The 23,990-nt window shown below is 51.7% G+C and overlaps 3 protein-coding genes and 1 pseudogene across 3 annotated transcripts; 2 read left to right on the top strand and 2 right to left on the bottom strand.

Moving 5' to 3' along the window:
* Positions 1-849, top strand: LOC140902442 (chemerin-like receptor 1; annotated as a pseudogene).
* Positions 850-7,968: 7,119 nt separating this feature from the next.
* On the top strand, positions 7,969-8,832 carry LOC140902433 (chemerin-like receptor 1). The gene has a single exon (XM_073322495.1). It carries the CDS (start codon positions 7,969-7,971, stop codon positions 8,830-8,832), a length of 864 nt encoding a protein of 287 aa, XP_073178596.1.
* A 6,473-nt stretch (positions 8,833-15,305) lies between these two features.
* Positions 15,306-16,274, bottom strand: LOC140902966 (N-formyl peptide receptor 2). The gene has a single exon (XM_073323547.1). The coding sequence runs from the start codon at positions 16,272-16,274 to the stop codon at positions 15,306-15,308; it is 969 nt and encodes a 322-aa protein (XP_073179648.1).
* A 3,191-nt stretch (positions 16,275-19,465) lies between these two features.
* Positions 19,466-23,392, bottom strand: LOC140902965 (putative G-protein coupled receptor 33). Its single transcript, XM_073323546.1, has 2 exons — positions 23,266-23,392; positions 19,466-20,539 (listed from the first exon to the last, which is right to left on the bottom strand). The coding sequence occupies exon 2, from the start codon at positions 20,531-20,533 to the stop codon at positions 19,466-19,468; it is 1,068 nt and encodes a 355-aa protein (XP_073179647.1). The 5' UTR covers positions 20,534-20,539; positions 23,266-23,392.
* Between the last annotated feature and the right edge of the window lie 598 nt (positions 23,393-23,990).

The following is a 23,990-nucleotide window of genomic DNA, read 5'->3' as shown; positions in this document are numbered from 1 at the left end:
ATGGTGTTCCCAATTCTCTTTGTGGTGCTGTGTGGCATGGCCTTTCTCGCTGAACTGCCATTGAACGGCTACGTCCTCTTTGTCACCAACTGCCGTGTGGAGAGGACGGCCAGCTCCATATGGTTCTGGAGCCGGGCCGTGGCAGATTTCATCTTCATCATCTTCCTGCCCCTCAGAGTCACCTCCATCTTCATCCTGGACTTAGACTCGGCCAAGGGGCTGAGCAGCACTGTCACCTCCTTCCACATGTTTGCCAGCGCTTTCCTCTTCACCGCCCTCAGTGTCGATCGCTGCATCCTCGTGGCATGCCCTGAGTGGGCCGGGAACCACTGCATGCCCCTCCTGGCTTTCAAGAAGGTTATGGGCATGTAGGCCCTGTCTGTTGGTTTCAGCTTGCGGTACGGTGATCTCTGGGAATCTCTGCACTCACCTGGCAGCACCAGCATGAATGTCTGACTGGATGAAGGGAGGGTGAAGGCCGTCCTTGTGATCCAATTCCTGGTCAGGTTTCTGATCCCATTAGCCTTGATCTGGATCCCAACATTCTACATCGTTCTAGCTGCCAAGTTGAGAAGGAACAGGCTGATCCAGTCCTTCTTGATCCTTCTTGGCTTAATCCCGACCTTTTTCTTCTGCTGGCTGCCATATATTGTTTTCTCCTTCCTGGAGATCTCAGCTATGTACCCTTGGACTGTTTGGAACACAGGAAGCACTTTTGCTTGTGTCCTCACATATTTCAGCATCTGCCTCAACCCCATCTTCTACCTCACCATGGATAAAAAGTTTCTGAGGTACTGGCAATGTACACGCAACCACCAAACCACTGACAACTCGGAGCCAGATGAATAGAGGAACAGATGGAATTGTTGATATTTTCATGAAGAAAGAATTTTGTTCGCTGGACCCATAACTTCCTCTTGATCCTAAAATTGTCTTTTTTAGCAATTGAATTTTTTGTTGTTACTTAAAGAAGAGCCATGAGAAAGATTTCTGGATTAGAAAACCTGCCTTGGAGTGAGCGTCAAAAGGAGCCCAATCTATTTTCTTTAACAAAGAGAAGCTGAAGGGGTGACTTGATCACAGTCTGTAAGTACCTACGTGGGGAACAAATATTTAATCACGGGCTCTTCAGTCTAGCAGAGGAAGGTCTAACATGATCCAGTGAATAGAAGTTGAACCTAGACAAATTCAGACTGGAAAGGAGGTGTAAATTTGTAACAATCAAAGTAACTGACCATTGGAGCAATTTCCCAAGGGTCCTTGTGGATCCTCCATCACTGGCCATTTTTAATCAAGCTGGGATGTTTTTCTAAAACTCTTCTCTAGGAATTATTTTGGGGCAGTTCTCTGGCCCGTGTGATCGGGGAGGTCTGAAGAGATGATCACAGTGGTCTCTTCCAGCCTTGGAAACTCTGAATCTATAATTTTAATGAAATATACAGATTTTTGGTTTTGTTCATTTTTAGATCATTTTGGAGTGGTTGGTTCTTTATGGTCTGTCCTTTTCTGCGTCTTTGTGTTATTATTCTTCTCATCATGTCATCTTTGTTCTCAGTCGAGCTTTCTCTCCTGTGTATGTTGAAGATCAACGGGTCATTGAAAAAAAGGGTAACATTGTCAAAAGTGTCTAAATCCTATTTTTAAAAATGTTTAGGCCCGTAGGTACTTTGCTGTGAGACCCGTTTGTAGCTCCTCGCAGTCTGCTTTGGACTTTACTATATTGAGTAGTTTTGTATCATACAATTTCACTTAAAAAGAATGTCTCAGGTTTGGAAATCTCTGTCACATCCTCAGCAGTGAAGACCGATGCAAAGAATTCATTTAGTTTCTCCGCAATGGCCTTATCGTCCTTGAGTGCTCCTTTAGCACCTCGATCATCCAGTGGCCCCACTGGTTGTTTAGCAGGCTTCCTGCTTCTGATGTACTTAAACATTTTGCCTTCCTTTTTGAGTCTTTGGCTAGCTGTTCTTCAAATTCTTTTTTGGCCTTTCTAATTATATTTTCACTTGCCGGAGTTTATGCTTCTTTCTATTTTCCTCAATAGGATTTAACTTCCACTTTTTAATGCATGCCTTTTTGTCTGTCGACGCTTCTTTTACTTTGCTTTATGAAATTTTTTGCACCAGTTCAAGCTTTTCTCTGCAACAACAAAAGCTGGAAACTTACCTAAAAAAAAATAGAAAATAAAGCTGAAATTTCCACCTACTCTGATTCCAGGATCCGGGGTTTGGAGGAAAACAAGAAGCATGGTGAATTCTGCAACCAAATTGTAAGAGTTGGTGACCCTGCAAAACTCCACCAAATGTTTTGGAAAACCAGAAATATCCAGCTCTGTTTTGGAAGCCAATGGAGTGAGGAGGTGTTAAAAATATTGGGGACTGTAAATAAAATGTGGGTGGCTGTGGCACGCTGTACCTCAAAACAGCACCCTGGAACCCCCATATTCACCACGGTCATATAAATATGAACAAAGTGAGGTACACTGCCTTGTGAGGTATTATTAAAAATGTCTTGATCTGTTGATTATTAATGTCCTGTTGAATTGTATGTGCTGTCATTGTATGGGGAGTTGTGAAGTTTCACTATGTGTCTGTTCCTGAAATGAGTTGTGATGTTGGGAACACCCACAACCAGCCTTTCAGATATCACCATGGAGGACCCAGACAGCGTTAATGGCTCATCAGCACCCATCCAAGAATCCACTGTCTCAGAAACTGTATAAAATAGAGATTTCTCAGAGAGAACACTTAGATAATACAGACTATTTGACCCAAGTCATAGCAAAATATATTTCCAGCAAGCTGGAAGAAACTATAAAAGAGGGGAAGTAACATCACCACTTGGCCTCACTCCCCCCATAACTCAACACCTGGAAGCACGTATGGAGGACAAAGACTTGGAACTGGGAAAGTTTGGTATCGGGCTGGAAGACAATCCCAGCCTGTGTACTGAAGAACTGTCAACAGCTTGTACCATCAGCCAGGGTGAGACACCGATTCAAATCCTATTTAGTTTGTAGAACTCAGACTGTGAATTTCCTTTTATTTCTTGTGCAATCAACTGCGATCTCCATACTCCCTGCTTATAATCACTTAAAATCAGTCTGTAGTTAATAAACCTGTTTTATATTCTACCTAAAGCTGTGTGTTTGGTTGAAGCGCTTGGGAAATCTCAGCTCAGTTTACAAAGGCTGGTGTTTGTGCTCTCCACACCGGGAAGGCACTGACTGGGTAATGAACTTCCACTTCCCAGGCTTCTGACCAATGCAGGATGGTACTTTTCTGGGCTGCAAGGCCAGTGAGCTCAGGGGAATTGACTGGAGCCTCCTTATTGGTGCTTCATGAGTGGCTGGGAGGTCATTCATGGAACTCAGCTGGGTGTATCCCTGCCTGGGGATGGCTGTGTAATTACAGGGCCTGCCAGAAGTTTGCAGCTTGACACAGTGTCACAGTGTGAGAGGGATACCCCAGGTTGGTGGGACAGAGGGCTCAGAAGTCCCACAGTCCAGCTTGCACTCTGGGAACCCCATCACAGGGGCTTTTTAAACCAATGAATCCTGATATTCCTGGCCAAAATTCATGCAGCTTTCACCCTTTGCTCTGTCGCTGGCCGTTCTCCAGCGTCCAACCAATCCCCCAGCCAGGTGTAGAGCAGACTCTATGTCGTGTGGCTCACAGCCAACGAAGTGAGAGATTCACGATCCACTCGCCACCTGGCAGGGTCTCTCAAGGACGTTCGTGGGGTGACTGGGGGTGAAGGGCGGCAGGGCCCACCCACGAATCACTCCCAACCCAGCGGCACTTCAGGGGCCCAAGCTGAGTCTGGTGTGTTTTCAGGTGTGAACGGGCTGAATTTTTGCAACGATGCAGTCGCAGCTCAGCTCCTGCTCTGGGGCTGGGGCTGCCCCAGATGTGGGCGACCGGCTCTGCAGACGGGATCTCAGACTCTTTGTCACAAGCGGCCCCAGAGCTGAGCCGAGCTGTTTGAGGCTTGCGCAAAGCTGGCCACCTCGGAGGCTTTGCAGACTCTGCTTTGTGAGCATCCCCCACCCCGCACTGAGCCACCCCACTCTGTGCTTCCCCCCCAGAGGACAGCTTCCTGCCCCCTTCCTACCCCTTCCTTCCTTCCCTCCAGAGTCTGTGGGCAGGGGGAGAGGAAGCTGCAGGTGGTGTGTGTGTGTTGGGGGAATCAATTCTGACAGAGCCCTGACTGGGATGATTTAGTTGGGGTTGGTCCTGCTTTGAGCAGCGGGTTGGACTAGATGACCTCCTGAGGTCCCTTCCAACCCTGATATTCTGTTACACACTGTGTCTGATTCACCCAGGACATTGGTAAGAATGTGAGATTAAACCTTCAATGCTATGGTGAAATCCACAATGGTCCCTCCAGATCTGTCTCTGCCCCCCCAAGCTCTACCCCAGGTAACTCCCTGCCCCCACCCCACCCCCACAGCAGCCCTCCCAGATCCATCACTACCCCCCCCATTCTTTTTTGGCCTTTCTAATTATATTTTCACTTGCCGGAGTTTATGCTTCTTTCTATTTTCCTCAATAGGATTTAACTTCCACTTTTTAATGCATGCCTTTTTGTCTGTCGACGCTTCTTTTACTTTGCCTTATGAAATTTTTTGCACCAGTTCAAGCTTTTCTCTGCAACAACAAAAGCTGGAAACTTACCTAAAAAAAATAGAAAATAAAGCTGAAATCCATCTGTGCCACACACCCTGAATTGAAGTGGTTCCCATCATACATAGGGTTTAAAGTTTGATTCAGTGACTCTCAGCACCCCGACGATACACACTGTTCCAGGAACCCCCCCACTCCCCACAGAAGCCCCCCATCCCAAATTCCTCCCTGTCACTTGTATAAACATCCCCCATGCCCCACCCCAGAGGTGGCCCCATCTCAGTGGGAAAAGACGCTATAGACCAGTGTCTCTCAACCTTTCCAGATGGCTGTACCCCTTCCAGGATTCTTATTTGTCTTGTGTGCCCCCAAGCTTCTCCTCACTTAAAAAATACTTGTTTACAAAATCCGACATGAAAATACAAGTGTCACAGGACGCTAGTATTGATAAATAGTTTATTTTCTCATTTTACCATATAATTATAAAATAAATCAATTGGAATATAAATATTCTACTTACATTTCAGTGGACAGTAGATAGAGCAGTAAAAAACAAGTCGTATGAAATTTTAGTTTCTACTGACTTGGCTAGTGCTTCTTATGTAGCCTGTTGTAAAACTAGGCAAATATTTAGATGAGTTGATGTACCCCCTGGAAGACCTCTGCGTACCCCCAGTGGCAAACATACCCCTGGTTGAGAACCACTGCTGTAGTCTGGTATCCAAAGGCTCAGGGCTGACGATGCCAGTAAAAGCACCTGGCCAGTAGATGGCAGCATACGTGCAATTCAGGTGCGGGTCAGAAACTGGCAATCAAGTCACCCCGTCACCTTCCCTTTCGCTTGGTCTACACTAGTAACTGATGTTGGTATAACTACATCGCTCGCGTGTCTGGAAACCCCCCCCCCCGGGTGATGCTGTTATACCGACCTAACGTCCGGTGTAGACAGTGCTTCTCCCGTCAACACAGCGACCCCCTCTCGGGAAGGTGGGAGGGTGGATTAAGGACGCCGATGGGAGAAGCTCTCCCGTCAGCACAGACAGTGTCTTCACTGTGCAGCCTTCCCCGTGCAGATGTGTCCTTTGAGCAACTGAACTGACTGAGCTCCTAGAGTCTCTCTCTGCCAAGCTGGGGGGCCAGTCCATTAATCCTTCTCGTGGCTCTTCTCTGACCCCTCTCCAGCTGCTCAGCATCCTTCTTGAAGGGTGGGCACCAGCTCCGGACACAGCATCCCAGCTGTGGTTGCACCAGGGCCAGATCCAGGGGGAAAATCACCTCCCTGCTGCTAATTGAGACTCCCTTGTTGGTGCATCCCAGGGTGGCTGGAGCCCTGTTGGCTCTGGGAGGTCACGTTGAGCTGAAAAGTGTCCCCACGCCTGAGGCCTCCAGGCAAATGACGAGAGAGGAAGGCAGGTTGGAGGCCGGGCTGTGGTTTGTGTGGTCTCTAACACAGAGTGAGGGTTTCCTTAGTGTTGCCTGGTCTGTAACGTGGCCCAGGCTGAGGGGTGGGTTCCCTGCAGCAAAGACAGGGCTGAGAATCTCAAGCATTTGACTCCCAGCGGGGCTCTGTTTTCTTTCTCTAGCCAGGAGGGGCTGGAGGACAAAGTCCCAGCTGGCGTCTCTGCTCCAGGGACCTCACCTAGGGGAGTCAGCTGGACGTGGCTGTCTCACCCCCTGTTCCCCGCTGGGGGCCCTGCCCACGGATGTGAACAGCTGAATGCAGACACCTGGCTAGGGCCTGGGCAGGAGCTTGTGGTTAGCATAACATCTGCACGTAGCTATGGGTGCCGGAGGCCTTCCTGGCTTTGCAGACATATTCGGACACAGGCACGTCATGTGATCTCCACCCATTATGTCCCCCCACCCCTCCCCACCGCCAGATACGCCCCCACATGAGCGGCTTCCTGCTCTGAGCTGAGCCAGTCTGGGAGAGCTGCAGGCATCACATCGGGGACCTAGGAAGGGGGTCGACTCTGAGACGCTGCATCCCCCCAAGTCACAGGTAAGGAAATGAGGTAAACCCTCCAGCTGCCCCACTGGATCTCATTCTGTCCCGCTCCCCACACTGCTTCATCCTGGATCTGCCCCCTTCCAGCTCCCCCATCCTCTCCCATCATCCACTCCGGTTAGAACCGGTTGAAATTATTTGTGGGTCCTCTTGTCAGAGGTCAGGGGCCCCAGTCACACTGGGAGCTGCACAGACCATGACCAAGCTCGGGCACCCCATCGTGCCAGGTTCTGCACAGACCCACAGGGAGAAACGGGCCTGGCCACAGCAAGATCACTCTCTAAACAGACAAATGTTTGGAGGGGAAACTGAGGCACAGAGCCATGACGTGCTTGTCCAGGCTCCCCAAGCAGTTCAGTGGCAGAGTCTGGGATGGAACCCAGGAGTCCGAATTCCCTGTCTATCCACTAAAATTGACTCTTGCAGTATCCTTCCTTTAAAAAAATTTTTTTTTAATCTTGTAACTGGTCTCTTCTTCCTCTGGTGTTTTGTCGCCTTTTTCATTTTCGTTGTTGTTTCAATCCTACTTTTCTCCTCCTGGGGAGTTGCTCTCCATCACCGGAGGTTTTCACAGGGGGGTTCTTTCGGTGGGGATTTTGCCTGCTCCACAAACTCACTCCGGCCCCCGCAAATGGCCCAAACCACACAAAAACTCCACTTCAGTATGAAGGGGGGCTGGAGAAGACTCATTTTCAAAAATTCCATTATTTCAAAAAAAGTGGAGGGGAAAAGATCATTCATTAACTTTTTTGTTTAACCAAGATGGGAATAACCAGCTCCTATGGGAAACTAACAGCAAGAAAATTATTTGGGAATTTTGGTGAGGCTGCGGAGGGGTGTCTCTCCTATATCTGTCTTTGCATCTAGGACCACCCCCCTCATTGCGAAGCTTCCCTTACCTACAAATCCAACTTTTCAGTAATAAGCATACGTGGGGGTTATTTTTAATATTTGGTTGAGTCGAAAAAATGATATTATGTGAAAACAAAAAAAGTTCAGGCAGAGACTAGACACAAATCCTGCATGTTGGCAGGGGGTTAGACAAAATGACTTTTGCAGTCCCCATCTAGCCCTCTGGCTCTATGCTTCTAAGGTCTTCGAATCATTGGTACCATTGGCCTACAAGGATTTGATCCTAACTGAGTCTGGCTCAGAATCTGGGGAACTTGTAAACTCTGAGGAGATTATAAACTCCACAGCTCTCTCTCTCTGTCCATGTCCTCTCCTGGAGCCCGTTTCATTGCTCTTCCTTCCTTTACTCAGTACAACGTCTGTGCTGCCCTTGCTGAGCCCTGAGGACGAGGAGGGGATATTGTGACTGCAACTCCTCTGAGAATGGTGTTCCTCCCAGTTCTCTTCCTGGTGCTGTGTGGTGTGGCCTTCCTCGCCGGGGTGCTGTTGAACGGCTATGTCCTTTTCATCGCTGGCTGCCGTGTGGAGAGGACGGCCAGTGCCGTGTGGTTCTGGAACCGGGCCATGGCCGATTTCATCTTTATCGTCTTCCTACTTCTCAAATTCACCTCCATCTTCATCCTGGACTTAGACTGGGCCAACAGCCTGAGCAGCACCGTCACCTCCCTATACATGTTCTCCAGTGCCTTCCTCCTCACGACTCTCAGTGCTGATCGCTGCATCCTCGTAGCACGCCCTGCATGGGCCTGGAACCATCGCACACCCCCGCTAGCTGTCATGATGGTTTTGGGCATATGGGCCCTGTCTCTTGGGTTCAGCTTGCGGTACGGTGATCTCTGGGAATCCCTCCTCTCACCTGCCAGCACCAGCATGAATTTCCGACTGGAGGAAGAGAGGGTGAAGGCTGCCGTTGTGATCCAGTTCCTGGTCGGGTTTCTGATCCCATTAGCCTTGATCTTGATCCCAATGTTCTACATCATTCTAGCTGCCAAGCCAAGAAGGAACAAGCTGATCCAATCCACCAAGCCACTCAAAATCCTTCTTGGCTTGATCCCGACCTTTTTCTTCTGCTGGCTGCCATATCACGTCTTCTCCTTCCTGCAGATCTCAACTAAATACCCTTTGTATTTCCTGGTCATAGAAAGCACTTTTGCTGGTGTCCTGGAGTATTTCAACAGCTGCCTCAATCCCATCTTCTACCTCACCATGGAGGAAGAGTTTCTGAGGTACCGGCAATGTGCACGCAACCCCCAAACCACCGACAACTCGGGGCCGGAACTGGCCTAATAGGGAAATGAATGGAATTTTCGATATTTCCATGAAGAAAGAATTCATTTCACTGGGACCCGTAGGTTCCTCTTGACCCCAAAGTTGTCTTTTTTCGCAATTATTATTTGGCCTTTTGCAGAGAAGAGCCACGAGAATTATTACAGGATTCGAAAACCTGCCTTGGAATGAGAGACACAAGCATCTCAATCTATTTAGCTTAACAAAGAGACGGTGAAGGGGTGACCTGACCATAGTCACCTACGTGGGGAACAAATATTTAATAATGGGCTCTTCAATCTAGCAGAGGAAGGTCTAACATGACCCAGTGAACAGAAGTTGAACCTAGGCAAATTCAGACTGGAAATGAGCGGTAAATTTTTAATGGTCAGAGTAACTGACCATTGGAGCAATTTCCAAAGGGTCGTGGTGGATCCTCCATCACAGGCAATTTTAAATCAAGTAGGGATGTTTTTTTTTAAAACTCTGCTCTAGGAATTGTTTGGGGGCAGTTCTCTGGCCCGTGTGAACTGGGAGGTCAGATGAGATTAGGGTGACCAGATGTCCCGATTTTATAGGGACAGTCCCGATTTTTGGGTCTTTTTCTTATATAGGCTCCTATTGCCCCCCGCCCCGTCCCGATTTTTCACGTTTGCTGTCTGGTCGCCCTAGATGAGATGTTCACACTGGTCCCTTCCAGCCTTGGAATGTATGAATCTGTCATTTTAACAAAATATATAGATTTTTGGAGATTTGGAGGCTTGGCAGACTCCTCTTTCTGAGCATCTCCCTCCCCCACTGAGCCACCCCCTCAGTGCTTCCCCCCCGCCCAAGAGGACAACTTCCTGCCCCCAGACAGAGTTCATGGGGGAGGGAGGGGAGGCGGAGCTGCACATGGTGTGTGTGTGTTGGGGGAATCAATTCTGAGATGCCGTATCTGATTCCCCCAGGACATAGGTAAGAAAGTGAGATTAAACCTTCCAGCTTCAATGCTAGGGTGAAATCCACAATGGCCTCCTTAGATCTGTCTCTGCCCCGAACCCCAGATTCCTCCCTGCCCCCACCACACAAAGCAGCCCCCAAGATCCGTCCCTGCTGCCCACCCCAGTCCCCAAAACAGCCTCCCCAGGTCTTTCCCTGTCCCCCCCATAGGTGCTGCACCCCCTGGCTTGAACTGGTTCCCATCATATACAGGGTTTACAGTTTGGTTCAGCGGCTCTCAGCCCCCTCACTGTACAAATTGTTCCAGAAATCCTGACCCCACCCTACTCCCCACAGCAGCCCCTCTCCCATTCCTCCCTGTCACCTTTTTCAACAGCCCCCACGCTCCACCCCAGAGGTGGCCACATCTCCGTGGGAAAAGACCCTATAGACCAGTGGCTCTCAACCTTTCCAGACTACTGTACCCCTTTCAGGGTTCTCCTTTGTCTTGTGTACCCCCAAGTTTCTCCTCACTTAAAAATTATTTGTTTACAAAAGCAGACATAAAAATACAAGTGTCACAGTACACTCCTACTGACAGATAATCTACTTCCTCGTTTTGCCATGTAATTATCAAATAAATCGGTTGGAATATAAATGTTGTACTTTCATTTCAGTGTATACTAGATAGCAGTGCTTTTCAAATTTGTTTTCTGCAGACCTAGTTGAAGAAAATTGTTGATGCCCGTGACCCAGTGGAGCTGGGAATGAGGGGTTTGGGGTGTGGGAGGGGTTTAGGGCTGGGGCAGATAGTTGGGGTGTGGGTGGGTGCGGGCTGCAGGACGGGGCTGGGAATGAGGAGTTTGGGAGGGGCTCAGGGCTGGGACAGAGGGTTGGGGTGCAGGGGTGAGGGCTGCAGGGTGGGGCTGGGAATGAGGGGTTCAGAGTGTGGGAGGGGGCTCTGGTCTGGGGCAGGGGGTTGGGGTGCGGGGGTGAGGGCTGCAGGGTGGGGCTGGGAATGAGGGGTTCAGAGTGTGGGAGGGGGCTCTGGTCTGGGGCAGGGGGTTGGGGTGCGAGAGAGGGTCAGGGTTCTGCTCTGGGGTGCAGACTCTGGGGTGGGGCCAGGGATGAGGGGCTTGGGGTGCAGGATGGGGCTCTGGGTTTGGGGGGGGGGCTCAGGGCTGGAACAGGGAACTGGGGTTGGGGAACGAGCTTACCTCGGGCGGCTCCTGGTCAGCGGCGCAGCACGGGTGCTAAGGCAGGCTTCCTGCCTCTCCTGGCACTGTGGACCACGCTGCGCCCCCCGAAGCATCCAGCAGCAGGTCCAGCTCCTCAGCGGAGCTGCGCAAGCTGCTCTGCGCATCTCTCGCTTGCAAGCACCACCCCCCTCCAGCTCCCATTGGTCCTTTCCCGGCCAATGGGAGTGCGGAGCCCGTGCTCAGGGTAGGGGCAGCGCGTGGAGCCCCGTGGTTCCCCCACCTAGGAGCCGGACCTGCTGCTGGCCGCTTCCTGAGCTCAGCGTGGTGTCAGAACAGGTAGGGACTAGCCTGCCTTAGCCGGGCAGCACCGCCGATGGGACTTTTAACGTGCTGACCAGAGCCGCCGCGACCCAGCGCCTTCCATTCCGTGACTCAGAAATGGGTCGCGACCCACAGTTTGAAAACCACTGGTATATAGAGCAGCTTAATCAAGTCATGGCCTGTATGAAATTATAGTTTCCACTGACTGCTAGTGCTTTTTATGTAGCCTGTTGTAAATCTAGGCAGATATCTAGATGGATTGAGGCCCCTCTAGTGGTACACGAACCGCTGGTTGAGAACCTCTGCTATAGACTGGTTTCCGAGGAGCAGCCGTGTTAGTCTGTATCCGCAAAAAGAACAGGAGGACTTGGGGCACCTTAGAGACTAATACATTTATTTGAGCAGAAGCTTTCGTGCTTTTCTTTTTGCTGTAGACTGTTATCCAAAGGCCCAGGGCTGACAATGGCAGTAAAACCATCTGGCCAGTAGATAGCAGCATATGTGCAATTCAGGTCTTGTCCTACACGGGGGCTGGTCCCAGACGATACATTATCACACTGACATTTACAGGGTAAGGGGCCTATGGACGCAGGGCTGGACTAGCAGGGGGCTGCAGGTCAGGAGTGAAAGGCACCGACAGAGCTAGGGGAGGGGGGAGCCCAGGGCTGGTTTAGCACCTAGAAGGTAGAAATGAGGTTGAACAAAGGGGGCGGCTGAAGGTCATTCGGCGAGGCAGCGTCTAGAGGATTTTCTGGTCATGTGGATTTAAAGCCAGCCACGAGATGCTAAGACAACGACCTTTACCTGTTCAGCGCCTGTAACCCAACTCCCGGTCGGCACAGACGGTGCCGAACGACTGAAACCCAGCTGGCCTCTGGCACCTGCAGATAGCAACAACCTGTTAATTTCTCGCCGTGTGTCCTCAGTGCCCCAGGCTGGCTCAGGGGTGCAGGGAATGGGACATGGGGCCTTTCCCCTCTAGGGAGCATTAGCTCGTATCCGGCCCCAGGGCAGGGACTGGCTGGCTCACGGGGGAGTAATGGGACATGGGGACTGTCCCCTCTAGCAGGCGCTGGCACCGATCCAGTCCCAGGGTGGGGACTGGATGGCTCAAGGGGGTGGTGAATGGGGCCTTTCCTCTCTAGGGGGCACAAGCATTGATCTAACCCTGGGGCAAGAGACTGGCTGATATCAACATTGCTCCATTGGACTTAATGGGGCCAGATCCCCATCTGGGGTCAATCGGCTGAATCTCCATTGGTGTCAGTGGGCCAGATTCAAGACAATGAAACTGTCCTGATTTGGTCTACCTGGGTAATGTAGCTTATGTGCCACCAGCCATAACACCTTCATATGTTTACAAGCTGCCCTTTAGCCCAACAAAACATTGGCAAAAAGTTGAGTCTGAGATTTCACTTGCAGACAAAACCAAGTCTGTCACAAGCGGCTGCTTATAATGCTTTACCTGAAAGACTGTGTAAACTCAGTGACTGTTAACTCTTTACAAGATCCAGCTATGTGAACAAACCAGACCCTCATATTTCATCTGAAATCCCCAGCTGCTGGAGGCATGTGACTGGGGAAAATCTCAGCCCTCACTACCACAAACAAACAATCAGGTTTTAGCCCTCATAGTTTGAGATGAGGAGCTGGAAAACATGAATCCAAAAGAACCAGAAATCCAATAAAAGGACCTCAAACCCATCATTATTATTCAAATCTCATGATTTTTAAGCCAATCTTGTGATTGGGGGGGGGCTGAGCTCATGATTTTTCATCCTTTCGGGTTGGTGGCAGGAGCCGGTTGGAATTTGCATCCCATGGGAAATTCTGACAGTTCCCAATTTTCTTTCATCCAAAGCTGAAATTTCAAATTTCAAAATTCCCCCAAACCCAGTGTTGTTTCAGAAATAGCAAAACCTGACAGGTGTTTGTCCAACCTGGTCTTAAAACCCTCCAGTGACGGGGATTCCACAACCTCCCTTGGGAGCTGATTCCAGAGCTGAACTGCCCTGAGAGAGTTTTTCCTAATATCCAACCTCCACCAACCTTGCTGCAGATTAAGCCCATTGCTTCGTGTCCTACCTTCAGTAGACATGGAGAACAATTGATCCATGGCCTCTTTATAACAGCCCTTCCCACCACTGAGAACTGTTACCAGGTCCCTCCTTAGTCTGGGAAACGGATGTATAGACTGGTGACTACTTTCCCCAAGGTCACGCAGTCAGCCAGGGGCAGAGGTTGGAATAAAACCACGGTCTCCTGAATCCCAGTCCAATATATAACGGTGTACATTTTTCACAGTGAGGGCAATTCAACATTGGAACAGTTTACCAAGGGTCATGGTGGATTCTCCATCATTGGCCATTTTTAAATCAAGATGGGACTTTTTTTTCCCTGAAAGATCCACTCTAGATCAACTACAAATCAATTCAGGACAGTTCTCTGGCCTACGTTACAAAGGAGGTGAGACTAAATGATCACAACGGGCCCTTCTGGCCTTGAAATCTATGAGTCTATGAAGATGTAATTTATTTAGGCTGGGAAGGATTCAATTTTTATCGGCCATTGTCGGTAAGCGTCAATTTCACTGCACACACACCAAAACATATTTTCATCCATAATCATTGAAATTTACAGATGGTCAAAGTAAGAAAAACCCCACTTGTGACCTTCTTTGAGTTTGGTTGAAGGCGATTTACTTTGTATATTCTGTCATGTGATGTTGATGATTTGTGTTTGAACGGTTATAAAGCTGTGAATCCCATTTGCTACTGCTCTTAAATAGTTATTGTCTCACCTCCCTCCCCATAATTCCCTGCGATTGTGAGAGGTGAAGTTGATCAAAAACGGTCTAAAGAGTGTGCTTAAAAACAAACGATGTTATAAACCAATAAAATGTGAATCCTGCCAACCCTCCTTTGATATTAATGATATAAAAATCAACACAATCAAGACAAAATAAAATGCTTCGGCCTTAACATTTTGATAATTTTGCTTCAAAAATTCCGACAAAAATTGACACCCCCCGAAACGTCTCCATGTTCTCAAATCCGTGTTTTCTGATGGGAAGCTGTTCCATTGGGAAATTATGAACCATCTCCCTTGGCAGCGCTTCAGCCATCACCTGCCTTCTACCAGTTGGGCTCCGTCGACACTGAAGCTGGAAGTGAGATTCTCAATTCGGGGAGACACTCCCCCGCCACCCGCTAGCAGCGTAGCCCCAGCAGTGTGATCCTGTCCCAGACACTAGGTACATCCTCAGGGCAGCCAGCCCCTGCAGCTGTGGCTAAATCGTCTATTTTAAGCATGCTACCTCCATCGAAGCTATCTCAGGTACATCTACCCACACTAGGAATTACACTGAGGGGGACAGGGCACCCCGGGACCCTGTCTTTTTCTGGGAACTCTTTGTCCTTTTGAACCAAATTTCAATTTGAGTCGATCCAAATATTTTGATTTGATCATTTCAATGTTTCATTTTAAATTTTGACCATCTGAAAACATTTTTTTTTAAAAAACACAAGTTATCCTAAATTTAAAAAAGAAAAAAGCATTTGGGACCAGAAAGGTGGAATTTTCACTTTGGACATTTTAAAACATGAGCTGGCGACAACTTTGAAAGTTTTCTTCCAAAACTTTTTTGAGTCAAGAAACTCCAAAAAACTGAGTCATTCACACGAAGACTTACAGTTTTGATGAATCTGTCTCCTGATCCCCAACATAGACAGATCCTGAATGAGATCAGAGCCCTCCATTGTGCCCGGGACTGCACAGACCCACAGTGAGTGACGGTCCATGCCCCATTGTGCTTACAGTCTAAATAGACAACAGAAGGATTACTACCCCTATTTTATGGATTAAGAAATTGAAGCAGAAGGCGAGAGACAGTTTCAGAGATTGGCCTTAGCTCACACACACAAGGAAATAATGGGAGACCTGGCAAATAGAATCCAGGAGTCCTGACTCCTCACTCACCCTGCCCTAATCCACCAGCTTCTGGTCCCTTCCCAGAGCTGGAGATCGAACCCAGGGGTCCCAAGTCCTCCTCTCTCAGCTAGTCCGTCTGGTGCTCTGCGACGCCTCCATTGCACCCGATCCCTCCTCTTCCTCAGCCAGGGCCCTGCGGAAGATGCCCAGGAAGGAGCCCCTCCGGCGCCCCCTGCTCCAGACGTACCCCACCAGCCCATACAGCACAGGGTTGAGACAGCTGTGGAGGTAGGCCAAGGCGTTGGCCAGCTTAAGCGCCACGCCCCAGACCTCTTTGTTCGCCTGGTACGTGCTGAGCAGCACCAGGATGTGATGGGGCAACCAGCAAACAAAGAAGAGAGCCACCACGGCCAGCACCAAGGCAGAGGTCCGCCGGGAGCCCTCCCAGCTTCTTCTCCTCAGCTTCCAAGTCAAGACCACGTAGGATGTGGCAATGATGGCGAAAGGGACCAGAAACCCGCCCAGGAACCGGCTCAACCTCAGGGGCATCTCGGCAAAAAGCCGCAGGTCTCTCCGGTAGACGCAGAAGGACTCCCCGTGTCTGGTCTCCACGTCCCTGAGCACCAGGTAAGGGACGCTGAAGCAGATGGCCAGGAACCAGGCCCCAGCGATCAGCCAACACCCAAGCCGGGGCCTGCAGTGGTTCCGGACCCAGACGGGCTGAGCCACCAGCAGGCAGCGGTGGAGGCTGATGAGGGTGAGCACGAAGACGCCGGCGAAGACAACCAAGTAGCGAGCGAAGGAGTGGAGCTTGCAGAGAGCTCGGCCGAAGGGCCAGCGGGACCTTAAGGCCTCCTGGACGATGGCGGGGATGCGCCCGGCGGAGAAGAGCAGGTCGGCCACGGCCAGGTGGAGGTAGCAGGCCGAGGGGAAGGTGGGCGGCCCGGCCCGGCCAGCCGTGGTGATCCAGATCACCAGCCCATTGCCGGCCAGGCCCAGCCCCAAAACCAGGGCGTTGGTGCCGATGGCGATGTGCCGCATGGTGTCCTCCACAGCCCCCGTGGCGTTGGGGGGAGCACAGGAGCCGTTCATGGCTAGGAGGCGAGGGAGGGTACTGGGGCGGGGGGGCGGGTTGTGAAAGAGGACCAGTGAGACATTGGCCACAGGACCCCCTCATTCCCCCAAACTGCCACCTCTCCTCTGGCCCCAGCCGCCTCACACCTCCACCCATCCCCCACCTCCCCCAAATCCCCCCCTTCCCCTGGACTCCCAGTCCCTCCTGCTAACCCCCAAGTCCCCCCCACCCCACTGCTCCATGCCCCTGACCCCTCATCCCCCAGCTCCCCAACCTCCTGGCCCCCTCATTCCCCCATCATGCTGCTCCTCCCCCCAAACTCTATCCCCCTCCCCCATCCACACTCCCCCACCCGCACCCCGGTCCCGGAAGAGGTGTTGGGAAACCACACGGCTCTGCGGTCTCAAAGTTGCCACCACAACTTCCCCGCTTCGGGCCTAGATTACCAGATCCTGACCCCAAGGGTGTGAGCCCACCCCTGCCCCCACCCCTCGCTGGAAGGGGGCACCGCCCAGTTGTTCAAAGTGCACCAGTGCACAAAACCCGGGAACTGCCAGGGGACGAGCCTGTTATAAGAGCTCTAACCACTAGACCCCACTCCTCTCCCAGAGCCGGGAGTCCTGGCTCCCAGCCACCACCACCCCATGCTCTAACTACTAGACCCCACTCCTCTCCCAGAGCTGGGAGTCCTGGCTCCCAGCCACCATCACCCCATGCTCTAACCACTAGACCCCACTCCCCTCCCAGAGCCAGGGAGAGAACCCAGGAGTCCTGACTCCCAGCCCTCTTTGCTCAAAGGGAATCAAAGCTTACCTGGCTATGTATTGGGTGGGCACCAGGGGAGCGGAGTGACCTTTTCCCCTATCACTGCCGGAGCAGTCAATAGCCCGGAGCAGCTCAGCTCCCTCGTGGGGTTGGGTCCCGCGTCTGAGCCGCTCCTCTGAGCGACGGGCACTTCCCCTTCCAGAGCTTGGCGGAAGGACCCAGACTACGATCTTGGTTCCCACCACAGCAGTTTCCCAACCTGCACTGCACAGGGCAGATGGCCTCTTGCAGATCCCTGACCTGGCCTTGCCCTGCGCAGATCCCACCTTGTCCCCGAGCTGGATCCCAGTTCCTCTTCCCCCTGCCCCATGCCCTGTGTAGATCCCAGCTCCCCACACCACCGCCTCAGCGGACCCCACTGGCCGATCTAAGACCAGCCCATTTCTGGACCCCAGCAAGCAGGTGGCCAGCAGCTCCCCTTGCCCATGGCTCTGCCTGCAGCAGGATGGGGATGCAGGGGGGAAGTGTTCGAACACCAGCTTGCAAAAGCGACTTCTGGGCTCATCTCACCGCTGCAGGGTGTTGCACAAAGCCAGTGTTACAGGGAAGCGGGGCGGGGCTGTTGTAACCGACGCTGGTCCTCGGCGTGTTGCTGGGAGCGATGAGCTGGAGAGGTCAAAGCACGGAATACACCACTTCCCTCCCAGAGCCAAAGATAGAACCCAGGAGTCCTGGGTCCCAGCCTCCCCCCCCCCCAACCACTAGACCCTACAACCCTGCCAAAGCTGGGCAAGAACCCAGGAGTCCTGGCTCCCAGCTCCCCCTGCTCTAACCCACTAGCCCAGGGGTGGCCAACCTGTGGTTCCAGAGCCACATCCAGCTCCTCAGAAGTTAAGATGCGGCTCCTTGTATATGCACTGGCCCCGGGGCTGGAGCGACAGGCGCCAACTTTCCCGTGAGCCAGGGGGTGCTCACTGCTCAACCCCTGGATCTGCTACAGGCCCCGCCCCCACTCCACCCCTTCCCGCCCCTTCCCCTGAGCCCGCCGTGCCATTACTTCTCCCCCCCCCCCGAGCCTCCTGCACGCCACAGAACAGCTGATCGGGAGGTACAGGGAGGGTGGGGGTGGCGCTGATTGCCGCGGCTGACAGTGGGTGGGAGGTGCTAGGAGCAGGGGTGGGGAGCTGATGGGGGGCTGCTGGCGTATTACTGTGGCTCTTTGGCAATGTACATTGGTAAATTCTGGCTCCTTCTCAGGCTCCTTCTTGGTCAGGTTGGCCACCCCTGCAGTAGACCCTACAACTCTCCCAAAGCTGGGGATGAAACCCAGGAGTCCTGCACCCCATCTCTGCCCCCAACCAGTAAACCCCTCTCCCCTCACAGAGCTGGGAATAGAATCCATGAGTACTCCTTTTCTTTTTGCGAATACAGACTAACACGGCTGTTACTCTGAAACCCGAGCTATATTGATTTACATCAATACAAGATCTGGCTTGTTCACTCCATGCCCCCACTAGATTTGGGGAATCAATTTCCCAAACTAGTGATTTTCAGTGTCTCCATGGCTGGGGAGGGGGTGCCCATCTTGACACCACTTACAGGGGCCAGGTTTTCCGAGAACAATAACCCCTGAAAAGCACTTTAGAAAGCAGAGGTCTGCAGCCCTTCGTGTTTTGATAAGAATCTCCTGCAATGAAGACACAGAACTTGGACTTCTGCAAAAACACAGCTCTAGAAGGAGAGATCATTGGTTCATGCACTTTGTCAGCAGAACAGAGCATCTTCTCTATTTCAGATATTTTCTTTTAATAAGATCACTGTTCTGGATATTAAAAACCATTGATAGACCTACAACCATGAGGTTATACAAGCAGACAGGAGCCTAGAACCCCACCATTAAATCAGTTTTACTACATTGACTGGCTTTAGAACTGACGACATTCTAGAACAAATGGTATCTGATCAGGTTTTAACATTTTGAGAGCACAGAAGTTTCTAGAAACAGCCAGAATTCTGGAACCCACAAGATACCACAGAGTTTTAAATCATTCATAAATCATGATTTTAGAACTAGTGAGAAACCTAGACCCCACAAGTCCCTACCTGGCCTTGGCACATTGAGAGATCTGGAACCCATGGGATATTATGCTATGCAAAACTATTTGGACATATAAAAAATACACAGGGTTGTAGAGCCAGCCTGTAATCTAGAACCCATGGGATCCTATAGAGATTAAAACCATGTGTAGACATGGCACCATCTGGGTTCTAGAACCAAACAGGGAACTGGAACCTTCTGGACCCTACTGGGTTTTTTTAAACACACCAGGAAACATAGAACACACACGATTATGGGGCTAGCTAGGAATCTAGAACCCAAGGGACTCCATTCAGTTTTAAAACATCGAGACACCTGGAACTCATGTCCAGAATATCCAAGTCTCTAGAACCCACAAGATTCCAAGTTTTTCTCCATTTCCATGGTGTCAGTTTCTGGCCCATGTCTCCTACTAGATTCTGTTCCAGACACAGCACTACTGAGATCCTCATCAAAAGGTGCTTTGACCAGAGCAAACAGAGACATCCTTGCCACCTGCTGGAACGTCCCCCCTACAAAAAGGTAGAGGACTGGGGTGAAACAGACGTTGAAGCAGAACATGATGATGGAAATGACCAGGAAGCTGTCTGTCACTGACTGCTGCACATTACTGTAGAACATCAACCCATAGTAGAGGTGGTAGGGCAGCCAGCAGAGGAAGAAGGACACTCCCGCAGCCACCATGACTTTGAAGGGTTTCCCCCTCTGTGCCAGCCCTTTCTCCTTCATCTTCAGCCCCACGCGGACATAGCAGCCCACGATGGTGCAGAAGGGCAGCAGGAAGCCCAGCAGGAAATGGACTGTGAAGACGGCTGGGTGGATCCGTCTCCCCGGGTCCCGCGTCTCGGCTCCATTCCTGTCCCTGGGGAGGGTGTAATTACTGATGCAGATGATCCTGCCCGCATTCACATGGGTGTCCCAGAAAGCCAGGTCGAGAGTGCTGAGAGCGAAGGAGGCCAGCCACACACCTGCAGCCAGCTTCCATGCCTGGGCCACAGTGCGGTGATGCCGGGACCAGATGGGGTGGCAGGTGATTGTGTAGCGATCCAGACTGATGAGAGTGATAAGGAAGACAGAGGAGAACATGTCCATAGAGAGGCAGACATTCAGGAGCTTGCACATGGCTGTACCAAAGACCCAGTCTAAATCCCGGAGGATGTAGATGGCGAAGAAGGGGATCAGCAGGGTGAAGAGGAGGTAGCAGGAGACCAGGTGGAGGAACAGGAGCGTGGTCACCGTCCTCCTCATCTTCAGCCCCAGCACCCACAGGTACAGCCCGTTCCCCACCATACCCACTGGTAAAGTGGTGAAGAGCAACACGGCTGCAGCCAGGTGAGTGGCCCTCGTGGTTGCTGGGGTCTCGTTGGAATTCGCCCCAGTAGTTGGTGGGAGAGTCATGTTGCCTCGGTCCATGGTGCCCTGGGGAGAGACGGAAGAGGGGTTGGAAGGGATGACAGAGAAGAGGAAAAGGGGGAGGGGAAGAGGAAGAAGGGAGAAATAAGAGGGGGTTAGGAAGGCACCGATGGAACAGACCTCTCTGGAGTGCCCCAAGGGTTGGTCCTGGGGCTGGTTTTGTTCAATATCTTCATAAATGATCTGGAGGATGGTGTGGATTGCACCCTCAGCAAGTTTGCAGATGACACTAAACTGGGAGGAGAGGTAGATATGCTGGAGGATAGGGATAGGATACAGAGGGACATAGACAAATTAGAGGATTGGGCCAAAAGAAATCTGATGAGGTTCAACAAGGACAAGTGCAGAGTCCTGCACTTAGGACGGAAGAATCCCATGCACCGCTACAGACTAGGGACCAAATGGCTCGGCAGCAGTTCTGCAGAAAAGGACCTAGGGGTTATAGTGGACAAGAAGCTGGATATGAGTCAACAATGTGCCCTTGTTGCCAAGAAGGCCAATGGCATTTTGGGATGTATAAGTAGGGGCATTGCCAGCAGATCGAGGGACGTGATCATTCCCATCTATTCGACACTGGTGAGGCCTCATCTGGAGTACTGTGTCCAGTTTTGGGCCCCACACTACAAGAAGGAGGTGGAAAAATTGGAAAGAGTCCAGCGGAGGGCAACAAAAATGATTGGGGGACTGGAACACATGACTTATGAGGAGAGGCTGAGGGAACTGGGATTGTTTAGCCTGCGGAAGAGAAAAATGAGGGGGAATTTGATAGCTGCTTTCAACTATCTGAAAGGGGGTTCCAAAGAGGATGGATCTAGACTGTTCTCAGTGGTAGCAGATGACAGAACAAGGAGTAATGGTCTCAAGTTGCAGTGGGGGAGGTTTAGGTTGGATATTAGGAAAAACTTTTTCACTAGGAGGGTGGTGAAACACTGGAATGCGTTACCTAGGGAGGTGGTGGAATCTCCTTCCTTAGAAATTTTTAAGGTCAGGTTTGACAAACCCCTGGCTGGGATGATTTAGTTGGTGTTGGTCCTGCTTTGAGCAGGGGGTTGGACTAGATACCTCCTGAGGTCCCTTCCAACCCTCATATTCTATGATTCTATGAAATAGATGTTTTCCCTCACTGAAGCAGAAGAGCAATCACAAGATCTATTCCTCAAGATGGCTAAGCCAGGGGACCCCCTGCCACTAGACACCGGTGCCATTAACTCAAGGTACCTCCCACCACTGGACACGATCAGGGTTAACCCATGGGACCCCCTGCCACTGAACACAAGAGATATTTACCTGTGGGTCTCTGTAACAGGGTGCCTGCTACCTGAGTGCCCCCTTGTGGCCAGAGCTCACTCTGCAGCACCCTTCCTCACTGCTGGAACTCACTGCTACAAGACTGGATGGCAGGTGGAGAGGGGAAAGGAGGACAATGCAAGTGGGAGGAGCAGAGAAGGGGAAAATAGTCTAGAGGGTCAAACACAGAACCACACAGAGAAAACGATGTGGCTCTGATCTGGATGTTTGGCTGACTCAGGGGGTGCGGAAAGGGACATGGAGAGTTTCCCCTCAGGGGATGCTGCATCCAGCAGAGCTGCAGCAAACACCGGTATACAATAGGAGGAGAACAGGAGGCTGAGAACCAGGCAGAGGAACCCCTGGCTGGTCACCGTGCTCCTCATCTTCAGCCCCAGCCCCCGCAGGTCCAGCCCCCTATGGCAGGATTATGGCAAAGAAGAAAACTCGCAGCTGTGAGCTGATTTCCCCTCCCACCTTCCCTGGGGGTGGCCAGAGATGGCTCCCGTGCTGGCACGGGGGTCGATAGCAGTGTCAGGGCCGGGGAGATCCTTGGCATAGGAGGGAGGGACCAAGTGGTTGGAGAAATGGGGGCAGACAGAGATACAGGGACCCTCATGCCTCAGTAGTGGAAGAACAGTATCTCCTTCACCACCCAGCTAAAGACAATCCACTTTATAAACAGAATAGAACCCAGGAGATCGGGCTACCGGCGCCTCCCTCCTGCTCTAACCACTAGACCCCACTCCCCTCCCAGAGCCAGGTAAAGAACCCAGGACTCCGCACTTTGTAGATCCCCTGGGGTCGCCAACTAGACCCCACCCCCCACAGTTCACCATTGTTGTCGCATACCGTGCAACTGGGGGCTCTCTTTTCCCAGTCGTGTTGGGCTCCCGTCGGGGGTCTCTGGGTCCCAGCTCCGTGGCCAGGGTCTGTGCAACGGACGTGCCAGGGAGAGCTCCGAGTCACTGAGGGTTTTAAGCTAGAAGAGGAAGTGGCAGCCTTTCCATGAATTCCTTCACCAAGGGACTTAGCAAGAACATGTAGGTGAAACAGGAACCTTCACTTCTCTTTTCTCAATGCCCAACCACCCCACCGCTCAAACCACCAGACTCCACCCACTCCCAGAGTTGGGGATACAACCCAGGAGTCCTGGCCCCCAGGCCACCTTGGTCTAACCTACTAGAGGCCACTCCCCTCCACCCCAACAAACTCAGACAGAGCCCAGGTGTCCTGACTCCCAGCCCCCTGCTCTACCTACTAGATCCCACTCCCCTCTCAGAGCTCGGGAAAGAACCCAGGAGTCCTGACCCTCAGAACTCCCTGCTAGGATCTAGAGCTGGTTTGAGTTGGTAATAGCAAATGTCTGTGGCTTCTAAGTAGATTTAGCAAAGAAATTCATTTTCAGACTCAACGAGGGGCTTCTGCCCATCATCTTGACTCACCTCAGCAGGGCAGGACCCAGCGCAGAGAGAGACTCAGATGGTCTGTGTTTGCCCAGCAAAGCGTCCGTGAGTCTGTGCTTTCCTGGGTGTTGAGGTCTCTCCCCTTAACTCTGTGTCTTCTACACGCTCCGCCTCTGTTTGCTCTCAGAGATAGAGAAGCTGCAACCCATAAATGGAAATGATCATTTGGACCCTGTCTTAGCAAAGAAACCACCTAAGAAACTGCCATTGCTTTAAAACTAGCCCCCGCTTCCCTGACAGAGCCAGGGATAGAACCCAGAGCCCTGATTCCCAGCCCCCCAGCTTCTCTAACCCCCGAGACCCCACTCCCCTCCCCCATCTGAGGCTTGAACCCAGATATCCTGAGTCACCCCTCCCCTGCTCTGACCACTAACCCTGAGGCCTCAATAGGGAGCAAGAGCCTTCCTCTCCCAAAGCTGCAGTAGGGGTCTGGGTGCTGGGGCTTCCCCCATCCTGCCCGGTGCTTCTGCTGGGGAGTGGTCTTGGCATGCAGGGTTTTCCCCCGCCTTGCCCACCCAGTCCTTCTGCCAGGGCTCTGGGATTTCTGCTGGGGTGCGGCATCCATTTTTCTGGGGGCTCCCAATTGGCCATAGCCCCTGGGCACAGACCCCATCAGCCCATTGGATAATCCGCTACTGCCCAGCCAGGCTCCTTAGGCAGGTCGGGCACGGAGGGTCAGGGATGCGCAGAAATGTGGGGTCCAG

The sequence above is a fragment of the Lepidochelys kempii genome, chromosome 24 (genome assembly GCF_965140285.1).
Source record: "Lepidochelys kempii isolate rLepKem1 chromosome 24, rLepKem1.hap1, whole genome shotgun sequence".
Classification (NCBI taxonomy): Eukaryota; Metazoa; Chordata; order Testudines; family Cheloniidae; genus Lepidochelys; species Lepidochelys kempii.
Note: the sequence above shows the minus strand (reverse complement) of the source record. Positions and strands in the feature narration are given on the sequence as shown.

Coding starts and splice junctions, on each gene's coding strand:
- LOC140902966 (XM_073323547.1), bottom strand. CDS start 16,274: ATGAACGGCTCCTGTGCTCCCCCCAACGCCACGGGGGCTGTGGAGGAC.
- LOC140902433 (XM_073322495.1), top strand. CDS start 7,969: ATGGTGTTCCTCCCAGTTCTCTTCCTGGTGCTGTGTGGTGTGGCCTTC.
- LOC140902965 (XM_073323546.1), bottom strand. CDS start 20,533: ATGGACCGAGGCAACATGACTCTCCCACCAACTACTGGGGCGAATTCC.